The 17,495-nt window shown below is 41.9% G+C and overlaps 3 protein-coding genes across 3 annotated transcripts; 2 read left to right on the top strand and 1 right to left on the bottom strand.

Annotated features, from left to right (window-relative positions):
• The first annotated feature begins 1,916 nt into the window (after positions 1–1,916).
• zgc:153018 (uncharacterized protein LOC767701 homolog) lies at positions 1,917–7,088 on the top strand. Its single transcript, XM_041944345.1, has 4 exons — positions 1,917–2,453; positions 3,620–3,757; positions 3,884–3,962; positions 4,953–7,088. Exons 1-4 carry the CDS (start codon positions 2,131–2,133, stop codon positions 5,142–5,144), a joined length of 732 nt encoding a protein of 243 aa, XP_041800279.1. The 5' UTR covers positions 1,917–2,130; the 3' UTR covers positions 5,145–7,088.
• A 793-nt stretch (positions 7,089–7,881) lies between these two features.
• On the top strand, positions 7,882–12,300 carry si:ch211-107m4.1 (heterogeneous nuclear ribonucleoprotein U-like protein 2). The gene is made up of 11 exons (XM_041944090.1): positions 7,882–8,491; positions 8,710–8,786; positions 8,964–9,206; positions 9,291–9,403; positions 9,554–9,820; positions 10,166–10,288; positions 10,419–10,520; positions 10,900–11,068; positions 11,162–11,380; positions 11,462–11,514; positions 11,822–12,300. The coding sequence occupies exons 1-11, from the start codon at positions 7,989–7,991 to the stop codon at positions 11,897–11,899; spliced, it is 1,947 nt and encodes a 648-aa protein (XP_041800024.1). The 5' UTR covers positions 7,882–7,988; the 3' UTR covers positions 11,900–12,300.
• On the bottom strand, positions 11,493–17,291 carry nudt22 (nudix (nucleoside diphosphate linked moiety X)-type motif 22). The gene is made up of 7 exons (XM_041944091.1): positions 17,171–17,291; positions 15,432–15,626; positions 14,095–14,719; positions 13,888–14,007; positions 13,055–13,152; positions 12,686–12,779; positions 11,493–12,464 (listed from the first exon to the last, which is right to left on the bottom strand). Exons 2-7 carry the CDS (start codon positions 15,518–15,520, stop codon positions 12,303–12,305), a joined length of 1,188 nt encoding a protein of 395 aa, XP_041800025.1. The 5' UTR covers positions 15,521–15,626; positions 17,171–17,291; the 3' UTR covers positions 11,493–12,302.
• Positions 17,292–17,495: the final 204 nt, after the last annotated feature.

Below are 17,495 nucleotides of genomic sequence, written 5' to 3'. Positions count from 1 at the left end.
CCACATTACATCTGATCTTTCCTGGTCCATGAAGGTCCTGGTGAAGAAGGCACAACAAAGGCTCTTCTTCCTCAGGAAACTGAAATGGGCTGGACTCTCCACTCGGTTGCTCGTCAACTTCTACAGGGCCACAATTGAAAGCATCCTCTGCCTTAGTGTGACAGTATGGTATGGCAGCTGTACGGCACAGGAGAGGAAACAACTGTCACGAGTGGTTAAAACTGTACAGGGCATCGTGGGCTGCCCCCTTCCTGACTTAGACTTTGTATATGCAGGCCGGGTCAGGAAGAGGGCAAGATCCATCGCCATGGACCCCAGACACAGACTGTTTGTATCACTTCTATCAGGAAAGCGGTGCAGGAACATCCGCACCACCACCAACAGACTGAGGAACAGCTTCTTCCCCAGAGCTGTCAGAACTATTACCCCCTACAGCCCCTCACTGGAGTGAGAGACTGTGAGAACTATGAGCCACTGCAGACTGCACTTTGTCCACCTTCACCTCTACCTTCACCTGCACCTTCTCTGTACTTAACATTTAAGTACACACATGCTTACCAAATTGTCAGCTGCATCTCAGTATATACATTTTAGTATATATTCAGCTGTTGTTGGTATATTTTATTGTTGAGTATATTTTTATTGTCTTAGTATATTTTTATTGCATTTACACATATTTTTACAGCATGTTAGTTTATTTTATTCTATTATCTTTATTTTATTTCATTATCTTTCTTATTATCTTGCTTCTAACACGGGGGTTGCAATGCAAATTTCGTTGACATGCTCAATGACAATAAAAGCTATCTTGAATCTTGAATCTAGATGCGATTGCATTGAACCCAGTGTGACTCTCTGGGATGCTGCGTTTGGAAAACATTGCTCTTGTACCAGCTGAGCAGCTATATGTAATCAGGATTCTAAAACATAGCATGGAGAGAAAGCAGTCCAAATGTTTATAACTTGTTAATTATATCATTGTAAAGGTTTATAATTCGCAGTTAAACTTTAAATGTTTGAATGTGCATAAAAAGATGATATTTAAGATCGTTTGGGAAAAGTGTTTTTTTAATGTTTATTTACTTTTTTATGTAAGGTTTCTGTGTTACGAAAGTCGTATAAAGCGTCCAAAATAATCCCCCACATTTTTCACCTCAGTGTCGCCAGGCCCGACATGTCTGCTGATTAGCGCCATTAATCAAACCCTTCATTAGTGAGATCGTCCAGGTGATAAGTCTGCTGCTGCAGGAGGATTAAAGCCTTTTAAAAAGGGTCCAGTTGGCAAAAACAGACGTCAGGTCACCGCGGCTACGTCACTACTGGAGGAATTTGAAGTACTAATGATCGTTTGTGTGAACAGATGTATCACTATGCTCTCAGTCTACAAAACAAACAACAAAAACAAGCAAAAAAAAAAAACTTTAAAGCTTTCAAATAACGAATTAAAGCTGTCGACTGCATCGGCTTATAGTGAAGATGAATGGTTGTGGATCACGTTTTTCAATGGATGTATGAATAAAATATATAGAAATAATAGTAGTAATAATAATAGACTTAACCGAACAGTTTGTTTCTGTCCCTTTCTGTCTGGTTGTTATTAAGAAGTCTTGAAAACGTGTAGGCAGGTTAAAAAAAAGAGACCGTAGCCATGATCACACTTGTTTGTATGTTTATTTATTTATCTAATTTTTGTTGGGGTTTTGATCCAGTATCATATATTTTGGCTCATAATTCATTTGAGACATAGAAGTGAAGTTGTCTTTCTTGACTCCCCGTAAGATTATATTATATTATTTGTCTTTACCTAATGTATACAAAAATCATGTTATGTAACCACTACTAATATAACAACTTCTTATTTTGACAATAATGGCGCTGATTCGCCTTCTTGTCTTTCTGGTACGTGGATTTCGCGGCAGAGTGAGACGTCTGTGCCTCCGCCTCCTCTCTGTCGTTGTTGTTAACGGCTGGAATGCGGAGCGATGACTAGGTCCCCGCCCTGCTGTCTTTAAATACCCACCACCACGGTGAACCGTTATAAGGGAAATACACGGGGATGTGCTGACATTACTCGCAATTTTATTTACACTGTGAATACCTGCAGAACTTCGTTTTTGTCGGACTTCTAACATGGAGCTGGACCGGCGGTTGTTGCTAGCTCACTGTGCGGCTCACGCCCTGTCGATGGTGGCGGGCTTGCTGGTGGTCGTCCCCATGGCCCTCAACGGCTCCGCTTTTAAAGGCCGCTGCGCGCTCTTCTCCGCCGGCTACTGGAGGACAGAGAACCGGGCCGAGCTGACGGGGCAGCCGGGAGACATCTCTCACTTGGTGGTACAGCAGTGGGGCCCGCCGGCGGCGTGCCAGTTCGCCACATTTGTCGGTATTTTCACAGTGCTGTACGGTGCAGCGCAGGGCTGGAGGTGCCTCTTCTATCTGCACGGACGACATGATGAGTGAGTTCACTGACTGACACAGATCAGTATATCATTGACCCAATTCCTCACAGTTCAGTCATCTCTACTGCTGAAACAGCAGCAGCTGTAGTAAGACAATCAATTAATTAATTTTAATAATCGATTTATCGGTTTGAGTACATTTTTTGAAGAGAATAAGTCAAGGTACACCTTCTTAAATATAAATATTTTCTAGTTCTTCACTCCTCTGTGACAGTAAACGGAATATCTTTGGAATGTGGACAAAACGAGACATTTAAGGACGTCATCTTGGGTTTTGGACTTTGACGCCGTTTTTCACCATTTTCTGTCATTTTATAGATCAAACCTTTACTTGATAAATCAAGAAGATAATCGACCGATTAATTGACAGTGAAAACAATCAATACATTATGATATATTTTTAAGGGTTAAGATACTCAGCAGTGTGTGAAGTAATTAAAGTAATTAGCTGCACCTTTACCAAGTGATGTGCAAATTAATGCATTAGTAATTATAATCCAGTCATATAGTGTACATTATTCTGAAATTGGCCATTCTGCATAATAAGTGCTTTTACTGGTGGTACTTTTAGTATATTTTGATGCTAATAATAGTGTACTTTTACTTGAATAAGATTTTGAATGAAGGACTTTTACTTACAACAGTTTTTACACTGTAGTACTGCTATTTTTACTTGAATGATAAAATAATAACAATATATTCTACTTATTGTTCCCTTAATGGCACTCACCGTCAGCTCACATCGTTTAATATCAGCCATTAAATCATACAGTACAATAGTGTAATGGCAGGTGTAGAAGTTCAAAGTACAATTCTAAATATATTTTAGAGACTTGATGTCATTTTGTATACTGTTGAACAGCACATCTTGGCATGCACATAGCTATGTCCCAAATATATTTTATAACTAATGAATGTGCATCTCTATACAAGCAGAGACACATTATTAATCTGTCTATAGGTGTGTCTAAAATAGTCCAAAAAAAATCAAAATATGATTTGTAGCATTTTCTATACCACAGCTTTAGTAGGTGTTTGACCTACATGACCTGATGTGTGCACTAATATATCAGCCCAATGTGCCAGCATAAATCTTTTAGTGGATGTTTTTATCTGTATGACCAACTGTCTGACGTGTGCAATGTGTGTTTCTGCTCGCTCAGCACCCTGTTTTCGTCCTTCCTGACGGTGGTGCTGAGTGTGTGTGTGCTCTTCCTGTCTGGAGGGGCCAGTGTTATCCTGTCTCTGGGACTGGTCTCCTGGTGTGACACCGTGACTGACGACAACACTCGGCCTTACAGGTACGCTGTCTGATGAACCTCCATGGTGTCATGGTGGTTTACTGTGTTTTTGTTTTACTGATAAAACGTGACAGCAGACAGATGGAAAAGTGTGTTTCTGACCCCTGTGTGTTTGTTTGTGTTCAGCTGTGCAGAGTCCCAGTCTGTTCCTCTTTACCTGGATGTGGACACCTCCTCCTTCTACACAGAGCTCAGCCTGGCACAGGTGAGAGCGCTCAGACATGGACACTAACAACAGAGTTTTATGACACCAACTGCTCAGAATTTCATGTGAGGTTATTAATATTTTAAGTACCCAGACATGTAAAAACATCTGGCAGGTTAATTATGACATAATGATGGATTGTAGCCTTCTGTACCGCTTCTTTGGGTTTGAATGTTTTTATAGAAGGAATTTAATCGATTTACAGAATCCGAACCTTTTTGAATCCCTTACCAAATATTATTAGGTTCATCTTAAGCATTTGCAAGTACAACCCTGATTCCAAAATGTTGGGATGCTGTGGACTTTATAGTCTGTAAAACTGTCGTCGGTAAACACAGTTTATTTCCAAATGATTGCATTCAGTTGTTATTCATGTTTTACACGGCGGTCCCAGCTTTTTTTGGAATCAGGGTTGAAAGGCTAAAATAACTACAACTCAAGGATGTCTTACCACCTTTCACCAAATTAAAATGTTGATTTGATATGAATCAGGGTTTGACTGGTAGAGTCACTGACTGAAATGTACTTAAACTTCTTTCTCCTGAGAAGAGTCACCACATATTGAACTAACGCAGTCCACTTGTGTACAGTGGTGTAGAGAGCACATAGAACAGAGAACAGACGAGCTGTTCATTTTAGCCCTTATTGAATTTACTGGAATTAGCTACAGCTGATCTAATCTGGCCTGATAGCCAGACTGAATTCACATTTGTTTCACTACATTATTCAGTCAGACGTTGTTTCGCCTGATGGTCGTTTTTTTTTTTTCGCTTAACCATAGATAGTCAGTAGCAACATTTCGTTCCCACAATCATTTATTTAGTCGACATGGAAGCTGTTGTAGCGGATGCTAGGAAAATTTCACTCAATGTTTTTCTCGGCGATCAAATAAACATGCCGACATAGGAGTCTGCACACACACGTACACACTGATGTTTTCATTATGTAAGTGTGACTATAAGCATAATTAATCACGCCCCCTGTCCCCAGGCGTCTCTGTGGTGTGTGACAGCTCTGTGGCTGGCTCAGTCCATCCTGGCTTTCCTGCGGCTCTACCACTCTCACAGCCAGAACATCAGCGGGCCGTGTCGTCCTCGAGAGAAGGAGCTGCTGCTGGGACACAGTCCGTCCGACAGCGGCTCGCCCTCCCCTCTTCCTGCAACACCCACTCTCCTGGTCTAACTGACACTCAGTTAGAGGTAGTGACTTAAGGTGATACCCTTAACTCTGCTATCTAAATGTAGTTTCAAACCTCATTTGTGTCCCTCTGCAGTTATTATGTAAGAATGGTTAAGACGTGCTTTTATTTTGATACAGCTCATAATTCATCATCTTATATAACAGAGCCAGACCATAAATCGTGGAAGTCAGCTGATAAATTAACAAGAAAAAGATTTTTTTGGGTCATTTAGAAACAGCATCTCTATTATATAGTTTTTCCTCCAGAGAGCACTGACAAGCTCATTTTCACAATGAAAAACCTGAAGTAAGTCACATTTTTTTCAGAACCAAAGAATGTGGTTGTTATCTCTTTGTAAAAAAAAATATCTGCCAATACAACATTATCAGATTGTTTAAATATCAAATATTGATATCCAATATAGGTCAGGCTATATTATATAATGATGGGCCAACATCACTGACATTACGCTGCCTCAGCACCCGTCACCTCACAGTGACGCGACCGCTTAGCCCCAGTTTGTGCCTCTTATATGTTCATTACGTTTACACAGGACTGAGCATCTATTTTCCTGAATGATACATACCAGTTGATCTTAAAAAAAAAATTCCAAACACTGTCAGTTTACAAAATCCTCAAAGACACCATTTCTTATGGAGATGGTGTCAGCCTCAAAGTTGTTCTCCTGAGTTGGGTATATTGGGAAATGCTTACAAATTTAGTTGATAATAAAGCTTTTTAATTTTTTGTGTGTGGTGTACAAATTAAATAAGGACAACTGTCATTTCCAGCTACAGTTTTTTTGTTTAGATTAGAAGATAGAAATCAAATTTAAAAACATGTAAACATCTCCTTTTTTTAATCATGCAGCAAACTGAGTATGTTTCATCTACATGGTTAGAAGAGTCGAAAGGATTCAGAATAGCACTAAATGTTGTTCAACGAGCTTCTGGGCTTTTAAAACTGTCTGCAGGAATTCGTTTTTCAGAAAAACCGAGGCTTAGCTCTGTGACTCCAGTGTAACAGTGTGCACTAACTGGGACTAACCTCAACTCTGTCTTTGGACAAAAGGGATTTTACAGAAGACAAAAAGCAACACTCCTCAGAACAACTGAAGTGGAAGTATTCAGTGATCTAATAACCACAGTGTTATTGAGAAGCTATTGCTTAGACAGGTCATTTGACCACAGGCAGCCAGAGGGTGTTTTTCCTACAGCCGACTTTGAATATATTTAATATGCATGGTTGTTTACATTTCAGATGGAGTCTGACATTTTGCACAGTATGTCCTCATCAGGGAGAATACATGTTTGTTGACTGTTCTGAGCGTAATATTCAGATGTAGCACTGAGGTGCTTTCATTGTGAAGCATGTGGTGAGTGTGACTGAGCCACCATGTACGAGAAACAGGCTCACTATGTGAGCATGACCTGAATGTTCTGTTGTGTAACGGAAAAGTCGCTGCTGACCTTCTCTCTTCTTTTGACGATTGTTGTTATGATGCTGTTTGTGTGGACACGGCCACTCAGGGCGTTAATGAAGCAGTCAAATTCTCTCAAATGACACTTGTACAGTCTGTAGGGTACAATCAGAAGCTAAACCTTCAAGGATCTGTAATAGTTTTCATGTGGAGAGAGATTTGTGCAGAGCCCAACAGGGTCAGTGAAGAGGAGATAAGTTTTTAAAACAAATGATTCAAAGTTGCTTCCACACTGTCCTGTTATCATGGACTCAAGTGGCTGTAATGAAACACAGACAGCAGAGCAAGAAATCTGAAGTAAAGAGAGGTGAGACAGTCATGTCACTTGCAATGAATTGTAATATGTGAAATGTTTTTTGTATTATAACTGACAATGTTCTTGCTTTTTACCTCTTATATCTGTTTGTGCTCATTCACATTCATGTTTTTTGCATTTGTCTTGTTTGTTGAATAAAAAGCTTGTCGTTCTGGATGAATGTTGTCTCAACATATACATACAAAAAAGTATGTCCATATACATCAATACTGGCTTTTTGGAGTTGAGAATACAATTCCACTACAGTCAGGCCGTGACATGCTTATCTCTCTTGCCTTTAAAAAAGCAACATAACTGACACATATAAAACACAACAAAAGTAGATCAACAGAGCAGATTAGGTCGACAATATATGTAATGTAATGGGTGATATGTAAATTCATACATAATGGGAGCAGGCTTACTGTATGTTAAGGATTACTTTCCCAATGCTCCCAGAAAAAAAAATTGATACATGTATTATTAATAGGAACTCTGCCTCCTTACATAAAATAATAATAAATAAGAGTGGTTTGCAACATCAAGTACTTCACTTAAAAGAACATAAAAAATAGATAGGAAATTGACGTAAAATAAGATGGAGAAAAAAAAGCCACTTGATAATTGTAAGAATAAGATGAAGGCTGAAAACAGACTAAAGATAATGCATAACATAAGATGGAAAATTAAGTTAAAAATAGAGTTCATAGAATGCATAAAAGCAAAATACAACATTTTAGAAGAAGTGCAGCGTGGCATAGGTGCGAGACAAAGTGCGAAGGTTTCAGGCCTGTAGAAAATACGGACAAAGCCTAAAAATGTGAAGGATCTATGCGTCAATACCAGGTGTAGTAACATTTTAGCCATTTGGTGGCAGTATAGACACCTGGTGGTGTGTAAACTGCGAAAATACATAAGGAAGAAGAGGTAAAGAGCCAATCACAAACCAGGGCACCATATTGAACCGATGTTTTGGTCCGAACTGCTGCCTTTTCCCCAACAGTTTACTTTGGGTTTGTTTTTACTGAGGAAGCTACAACTTGAATAAGACTTTATACTCACACGGTAACAATGAAGTTAACGGAAATCAAAAAGTTGAAAGTGCCCGAGCTGCGGTCCAGACTTAAAGAACTCGGGTTGGACATCAAGGGACTGAAGGCTGAGCTGATAGGCAGGCTGTGGTCTGCTTTAGAGGCAGGACAAAGTGTAGAAGACGGTGAGGAAGAGCCAAAACCACAAAATGACACCTCAGTGACACCTGCGGCACAGACGGAGATCGCGGACGTCCGCGCTCAGTCCTCGTCAACACCGACAGAAGCTGGTGTCACTGCGCGCTGTAAACTAGACCGCACCAGAGAGTTCACAGACTGTGCCACACAGACAGAGACTGACACCGGTCTGCCAACACCACAGCAAAGCTCGGATCTGATTTCGGACAGTGTTCCAGAGTACCAAGCTGAGCCGGGATATGCAGAGCGTCCCGGAGAGGGACAGGACAGGAGAGCTCAGTCATCAGAGGAGAGGGCCAGAGGTCGAGCTTTCTACGAGTTCAAAGAGGAGATACGATACAAGAGGTAATGCAAGATAGATTGTAGTGAAAAGAATATTGTGACTTTCTTAGCTCCACCATTTTCGGAACAGAAGAAGAAAGTAGAAAAGGGTTTGGGTTTGAAAAAATGTGAAACTATCCCGGATTTAGACCTTAAAAATCTTTTTAGGAACTTTTTGAAAATGAGATTTCATTGAAACGGTTATTATAAAGCAGCACGCGTCTCCATCTCATCTCAACCAGAGCCAAATCTCCACAACCTCCAGTGAACAGGGAGGAGACAGAAGAGGAGGATGAAGATAAAGTCAGATTAAATCCATGTAAGTGAAGTAAACAACACAGTCTTGTGCAGAGACATGAAACAACCCTGATCAAGTCAGTATTTTAAACTAAGATTAACTATTTTTTCTAGAAAATAGTCCCAAGAGTCACATGTGAAGTCATAAGAGCAGCATAGGGGCATTTTTAATCTCTGATTTTCCTTATTGTTTGCACAGATGACAGTCACCTCCACTTTGAGGCGGGTCCTGACGGTGGATGTGGCCAGCCGCGGTTCTGGGCTCGATGCCCCTCGCTGTGGTCCGGCTGCAGGCTCACCCACGGGGTGCTGCAGGGCAGGGTGGGTTTTGAGGTGAGGCTGGAGAGGAAGTTGTTGACTACACAGCTGGAGGAACAAGAAGACATGGATTCTTGCGGCCTGAGAGTGGGCTGGTCGATGGCCAACACCTCTCTGCTGCTGGGTAAGGATTAGGTTCATTGTTAGGTTCATTTCACCTTTTTGCCAGGAGAGTTTATTTGAACATCTGTCCTCTGTCTCATATCAGGTGAAGGTGAATTCTCGTTTGCTTATGATGGGCGTGGTAAAAAAGTATCGGGTGGGATGGAGGAAGACTTTGGAGAACCTTTCTCGGAGGGGGACATCATTGGCTGTTACGCTGTGAGGAACACTTTTCTATCTTTGTCCTCCTCTGTTCACAGTCTGAAAATTCGCTGTCTCGTTTGTTTCTTGTCAGATGAAGCTCTTGTTTTGGTGGAGTTGGAGGATATTTCTTATTTATAATCCCACCTGTGTGTGTTTGTGTGACAGTCTTTCTCCACAGGCACTGCTGTTGAGCTCTCATTTCATAAGAACGGTCGTTTCATGGGTGTTGCCTTTTCCCTGAATGCCCCTGTGCTGCTGGGTCGTGCCCTGTTCCCTCATGTCCTCTGTAAGAGCTGTTCAGTCAGATTCCAGCTGGACCCCACAGCTTCTCCATGGTACCCTGGCCCGCCAGGCTTTACATCGGTGGCAGCTCTTCCAACAGGCCAGAGGGTTCGTTCTACATCAGCGCCTTCCTCCAGAGCACGGTGTGAGGTGAGAGACTGTCGCTGGGTTTCCATCCAAAGTATTTGAATGTGGATAATATAAAGGCCAAATGCAGAATTCACATCATTTCAACAGCCACAAATGTCAGCCTCATGGTGGCACTAGAGGAAAAGTCAGTAGAATTCATCCTCTGGAGATCACGTCTGCACAAAATTGACGCTTTGAGATATTTCAGTCTGGACCAAAGCGGTGGGCCGACCATCAGACCGACATCCCTAGAGGCCTCCTGCCAGTGTGGATAAAAAGAACAACTATTGGTTATTTTCAGACTGAATATAAAAATAGTCCTTACACGTTAACGTAATGTTTGAACTTCTCTGTCCCTCTCTCCAGGTGTTGTTGATGGTTGGTCTTCCTGGTTCTGGGAAGAGCCACTGGGCCAGGACTCACATGAAGCAGCATCCAGAGAAACAGTACAGACTGTTGGGCACAGAGGAGCTGCTCGCCTGTATGATTGTCAGTCAGACCTCCAGCCTTCACTCTCAGGCTTTATATTATATGTACATAAATATGTTCAAAGATGGTGTTCACTTTCTGACCTACTGATCCATAAATGTTCAACCTCTGTGTGTGCGTGCGTGTTTAGAGTGGGGGTCAGAGGGAAAGCAGGCTGCAGCAGGCCTCTCAGTGTCTGACTGATGTGATCAAGATAGCTGCTCAGACTCCTGGCAACTATATCCTCGACCAGGTAACTCTTCACATATTGATTTAACTCTGAAAATCCTGTCCTTTAATTAAATTTGAATATTTTGTTTTATTAGAATTAACTGGTTAGTGAATAATTATAAAACCACATATGGTTATCCTCAGTAGTATGAAAAGTGTTACCATTTTTCTAAGTATCTATCTATCATCACCAAGCAGTTGTATGTGGGTCCACTACAGTTTCAGATAAATGTCAAAATTATTTCATTATGTGTCAGAATTATTGTATAAGGTCATAAGCATGTGTGATTAATTATCCATTGATGCACTGACACATGCTTGGAGGTGTCAGTACTCGGACATCGTGTTCCACCTCCTCACTTCTCTTGCCATATCCTCTTCACCATCTCTCTTCTGTCCAGTGCAACATCCTCTTCTCTGCACGGCGTCACAAGCTGCAGCTGTTTACAGGCTTCAGGCGGTGGGTGGTGGTGGTCTTTCCCTCAGCAGACGAGTGGAGACGTCGACTGTCCCAGCACCAGATGAGTGACAGGGAGCAGATCCCCGAGACCGCCCTCCTCAAACTGCAAGGTCTGACTTACGTCTCAGGGATAGGAGGCCTCAGTCCTTTATTTTGCGCTTCTGTCATCGTTCCACAACTGAAGTTTTCCTCCTTTTCTTCAGTGAGCTGCAGTCTCCCAGAGCAGCAGAGTGACCTGCTGGAGGAGCTGATGTATGTCGAGCTCCCTCAGGAACAGGCACAGGCGCTCCTGCAGGAGTACAAAGATGAGGCTCGCAGACTGCTGCCCCCCATCCCCACTCAGGACAAGAAGAAACCCAGACTTAACAAGAAAAGACCCCACCCTCACGGCCCTCGACCCTCACATAGGATGCAGTGGACTGGTCAGTGTAATAAATGAAAGGATGTATTTTGGGAGAGTTTATATTTTCAGATGTTAATTGTTTTTATTATCGTCTTTGTAGGGTTGACCGACGTGCGACTCAACATGCAGTCATGGAAGCAGCAGCCAAGATATGTAAGTGTTGTGAAATCAAACCATAACACAAATCTCATGATGACATCATTTGGTGCTGTTGATTTGTCATTAGCTTAGCTGGTTTAAACCTGCTGCACCTCATTGCTACATCCTGTGTTTAGTAGAAATCACCTCAATGCCACTAGACGTCGAATCTGAGATTGAATTTATACCAGCTGTGGACATGGTAAAAGGAGGCATAAGGTCATAGAGTTCAGTGTAAGGGCAGGTTGTTATGCACAGATGTTTAGTCAGATGCTAAATAACACTGCAACATCCAAATTAAATTCGATTTTTTACATTTCAGTGGAACATGGCTTATCAGGGCCAGGGCTGCTGCGACTACAGAGACTTTGGTGGCCGCGGTTATGAAGGTTACTGGTGAAGAAACCTGGAGCAAGAAGAAACAGATGTCGCTGCACTATATGTGTTTACAGGAACAATAATTTTACTGATGTCATTTAATGTTGAAGAAGAGAGCTAACTACATCAGGAAGTCATATTACACAGAACTACAGACTACAGTATGTGCTGCACTTGCTGCTTTGGCCAATCAGACTTTGTTTTGTAGTATTTAATCATTTTAATGAAAACCAGGTCACTTTTTAGCGTTTTATTCAAGATATTTTTTAAAATGTATTGTGTTTTACTGTACGAGGTACAAACAATAAAAAAAATCTACAGTATTTTGCACAATGGTAATACCAGTATTGGTCAGAGAGGACTTTAAGTCAAAGAGTAATAAATTGCTGAACTTTTGAAATGTTTCTCTTTGTGTGTACATTTGATCATCTGGATGCATCCTCTGATGCAATCAGCTGAGTTTCCTGTCGCCTGCTCTGGCCTCGCTCTCCGTCAGGCTTCACTGTCTGATAGAGCAGCACGGCTCCTTTAGCTGAAGGACACAGCTCTGACCACAGAGGGCGGCTTCTGTCCAGCTGCAACACCTCCTACAAGGAGGAACAACAAAATGCAGTCAGCACAATGTTTTGGTGCTTTTAGATGTTGCTAAGATGATATTAGATATTTATGTAGAAGGCCCTCATTCTAAACACATCACTTATGTGTCTACGTCTTGTTATATACTTCACATTCCTCCTAATGCAGCTGCCAAAACAAGAAAGCTCTGGAGTTACTATTAATTATAACTCTCCAGTTATACATTACTCACTGTTTTGCTGAGGAAGACAATATCTGTAGACTCGTGGGCCTCTGCTCCTCCTTTCCAGTACAACTTTCTGACTTCATCAGCTGTCAGTGAGCAACTGAGGACACACAGCGACAACTGACTGCAATTCTAGGCAAACAGCCATAATATCCCTGAAAACATCTTTCTGTCATCATCTCAGGTCACAGCAAATACATCTGGTGTCTGTCACCTTCTGTATTATCTGCAGCTCTCTTACAAAATGAACATACCTGGTTAAATGAAGGTAATATATGAAAAAAAAAACCCATTGAATTGTACATGGTCATAATGAATGGCGGCACTGTGGTTTCTCTGATTCACTGACTTTCAAGACAATCAAGGAAAGGGTACCTGACGTAGAACTCAGCGCTCGGTCTACCAGCGCTGGTGTGATTCAGAGCGACGCCCATCAGGACAGGCTCTCCCAGGGAGCTCAGAGGAACATTCACCTGTGGATGGACAGAGTGAAGGTGGGATGAGGGAAGAGAGAGATTAAAATAAGTCTGGTTCTCTGTTCTCTATCTTTGCTAAAAACTTGGTCGTGTTCAAATGCCAACTGAACTCTGACCAGCACTAACGAACTAACTAACGAAAATGCTTTCTGATTAACCTGAAACATGTTTCAATCATTTGTTGTTCAACACATGGAGGTTTTAAGTCACCAGAGATAATTTTCTTTGAAAATGTAATTATTTTTCAGTCAGTGCTGTTATTCTCAGTTTTATTTAGTTTATTGATCTTTTAACAAGAGGTGTATGCACAGAAACAGACCTTTAACGTTTAAAACTAATGCTGAAACATGCCAAATTAACCATCTGATTCATTTATTGACAAAATAAAAATAAAAATATTTGGTTCCAGCTTCCCAAATGTGAGGACTTTCTTTGTCTTATGTGATAGTACTCAGAATGTGTGGGTTTTAGACTGTCGGTCAGACAAAATGAGTGATTTGAAGGCGTCTCAGAACCTTCAACGGACATTTTTAACTTTTTTCTCATGTTTTCTAAACTAAATGACTAACCAGTTACAATTACAACACAATTAATTTCAGCATGGGTGAGAAAATGAGGAACTTGGGCTGATTTATTCACCAGCAAATCATAAGGAAATTAAAAAGCATGCAAATTTCCAAAATATGGAAATGCGGCCTTTTGTTTTAAACACTGTTTTGCAGAAAACCCGACCTCGTCTCTGATCTCAGCGCACACAGATGAGAACAGCTCCGAGACGACGAGCCTCTGCTGCATCATGTCCACGCTGATCTGCTCCTCACACACCGCCTGGCCCAGACGCTCACACACCACCTGAGGACGGCGGCGATGGTAAACAACAACACATCAGGCATATTGGTGACACGTTAGTGACATTTCATTCACTTTGTTTCTTCTCACCTTGGGTTCTGGGTGACCGCCCGGGATGTCCAGGAGCCCCCCTGCCTCTGCCACCCTCTGGCTCCTCCGAATCAACACCACCTGACCGTCATCTGTACACAAGACGGCGCCCACACCCAGAGGCTGAGCCAGCAGCGCCAGAGCATCGCCGAACTCCACCTCTCCCAGCTGACGGAGCTCTGCCGCTCGACACGACCAGTTTGTTCCCAGGTAGTCCTTGTAGCATGTCAGGCCTAGTCTCAGAGTGAGGAGCGGCCCAGTCTCTTGATCATCTGTGTTTTCTGTATTTTCTGCCTGATTCACATGTGTGTTTCCTCTGTCCAAATTGTTCTGAGCAGTGTCATGCAGAGAATCGCTGGTACATGAATTCTCTTCTGTACTTTTCCTGCTGTTTAATTCCCCTTCCTGATCCTCTGCATGGTCTAAGATGGGGACGTGGGGTGAATGAGTGCAGGGTGGGGGTTTAGGAGTAACGGAGGATGATGAGACACTTGCAGGAGAGGCCAAGTGGAAAGAGTGCAGCCTGAATTTGGAACCGTTGAAAAGCCACGGCTCTTTGGACACCCGCTCGGTCCACACCTCCTCTATCTGACGCGCCAGAGTCGGATCTGTCTGCCTGTTAAATCTGAAAAGAGGGAGATGAATGAAAAATAACATTTCAGGTTGCTACAATGCCTTTTTTTTCCTATAAAGTAAAAAGTAAAATTACTAAATTAAAGGATGAGGCAGGCGTTATTCTACATTTTTCAGAAAGAGACTTTCCTGCCATTGGTTCCCACTGGTTCCTTCTGAAAGTGTATTTTTTAAAGAAGGCTACAAAGGCTATAACAGCCGGTTACTTGTAGTTTTTGGCAAATGTTAAGAGGAGGAGTGATAGTGCATTTATTCGGGACTGTTTTCACCCACAAATGTGGTGTGCTGTTATGTATTTGAGATAGGTGGAGGTGTATGGTGCAGAGGAATAAGCAGATAGTAACTGTTGGGAGGATCAGTTCATTGTTGGTTTTGGTCTCTTTATTGGATTTGTTGACAAGAGAAAAATATAGAACATCTCAGCTTATTTTTTAAGCCAAATGTACTGTGTATAGAGTACAATGCATATCACTTATGACACCTTGTAAAGTCTCTAAAGACATTTATTTATATACTGTACATTATGCACAGTGTCAATGGTGATCAAAGGGACTTTGATTTCAACAGCTGAGGCAAGTTAGACCACAAGTTAACCCAATATCCATATCAGATGTTTGAGCCACTGTGTTGTTCAGTGGGAAAGCCCTTTAAGTAGATAACGCTATGGTTTGAAACCATTTTAGGGGTCTGATTTAGGTTCCTACCTTTCAGAGAGCTCCACTTGCACTTGAGACTCCAGCAGCCCCCTCCAGGCTGCACAGTGCAGCAGCACAGACACCTCAGCGTCCATCATGTCTCCCTGTGTGTTATCATTCGAGTCTTTTCTTATCCCTTCGCTTACACTGATGCAGTTCTGTAATCCTCACATCAAAATACCTGTGCCCGGGGTTTTAGCTGCTCTGTTAAGGAAACAAAATGCACAGGAAAGAAACAGAAGTTGTAAGCAGGCTGTAAAGAGCTAAATTTCAACATTTTTCAATGCAGTAAATGACTGTGCCCACATCAGGAAACACGCTTCCTCTAAACTCTCCCTCCAAACACAAACAGACACGCCAAGAACACACACAGTCACAGATTAGAGCTGGAAAGCACAAGTCATTTTGTTCATTGATTTATAGCGAGCCAGGCAGTCACTCCAAACATGTCGAAACCCGTCCACACTGCGTTTCATGTTTGTCTATTTCTGCACGAGCCTGAGACCTGTTGTTAAGCTTTTTGTTTACAGTTATTTAAACTGCTGAATTTAATCACAGGTGTTTGGTTAGGCTCAATAAATATCTGATAAGTGTTCAAAGCATAAACAAAGCAAAACATAAACCACATATGTCCACATTTTCACAAACTATCACATATTTAGCCTTTGTATGTGCGCAAAAGGACTTCTTAAGGCCTTATAAAGTCATAGTCCACTCACACAGGTCTTTGCACTTGATCTACCTGACTAAAGCTCTTCTCAGAACTGCTTCTGATGTGATCAAAATGTCCTTGATTGACATCTTCAATCCCTTGTCCCCTTTGTTTGTCATCTGTAATGGTGTGACAACGTGCACCTTTATCACTGTAATTGATACATGGAGTTTGGTGACATCACATAATTACCAGCATAACTCTAAGCATATGCCGAATCAGAATAACATAAAACACCTGTGTGAGTGTGCCGAGCTTTTAAAAGTACCTGTATCAGTGCTGGTATCAAGCCAAGATACTGATCAAAGACAGAGAATCACTGATATCAGTCTTTCATATGGGATATATAAAATGGGGGATAGCAAGTAATATTTCAATCAGCAGTGATGTGGCCACTTTTGTTTACTGGCAATGTTTCAACTGCTTCCTACACAGTTCAGAAGTGATGAAGGTGTTTTAAAATGTTTGATCTTTGCCATGTGGACACCGTTTTTAAAATAATGAGTGAACACTCTTACCAGTCTGTGATGTCACAGCAGGTGTTTTGCCTCTTGACAGCTGAAAATCACCTGCAGTGACATCACCAGCTGGGGCTGGGGCCAAATGCAACTTGCTGAAGGTGCTATCTACAGAGCAGCAGCCCCCAACTGTTTAGTAGAACGGGAGCCCAAAGGAGACAAAATTTAAGTGAGCGTCACCTCTAGATGACGGGGGTCGGCTACATGCTGACGTTAGTGTACAGCATCACATAGTAGCCACACATTTGACTATGCTAATGCTATTTGCTGGAGTAACTCGAGTTATCTTAAATGCTGTTAACTGTTCCGACTTGAACAATTCAAGGTAACTGACAACTTTAGTGTCAGTTCATCCTGGAGCTGAACCCACTCAGAAGGACCGTAAACTAAGCGCAAACCACAGATAAAAAAACGACAATGCCGCGCCAGCATTTTATAACGTGTAACATTACAACAGTAGCTTGCACAGCTATCAGAACGTGTTAGATTCAGGCTAAAACGCGGTAGTTTTATCTTACCTTCTTATGCGAATACGCATACAACACAGCAGCGTAGCGTCTTCCTCTTTATTTGACAGATGGCAAATGTGTTCGTTATCACCACCCGGTGGAGAGAGTTCGAACTGCAGGTGGATATATCATATCGTCGGAAAACTTATTTACTGAAAGCTGTGCAAAATCTAAATAACTGTGTATGCGATATGTTGTATTTATGATCTACTGGCAGGTTTTAGGACATTGCATAGCAACAGCAGGGTTAAACGCCTGGGAAAACAAGCATCAACGACAACTTCCGGTCAAACCAAATCAAAAGTCTTATGCTATGTGTTGCAAATTACAGTAA

This window comes from Chelmon rostratus, chromosome 9, assembly GCF_017976325.1.
Source record: "Chelmon rostratus isolate fCheRos1 chromosome 9, fCheRos1.pri, whole genome shotgun sequence".
In the NCBI taxonomy this organism is placed as follows: Eukaryota; Metazoa; Chordata; class Actinopteri; order Chaetodontiformes; family Chaetodontidae; genus Chelmon; species Chelmon rostratus.
The sequence above is the reverse complement of the archived record's forward strand: the minus strand, read 5'-3'. Positions and strand labels throughout refer to the sequence as shown.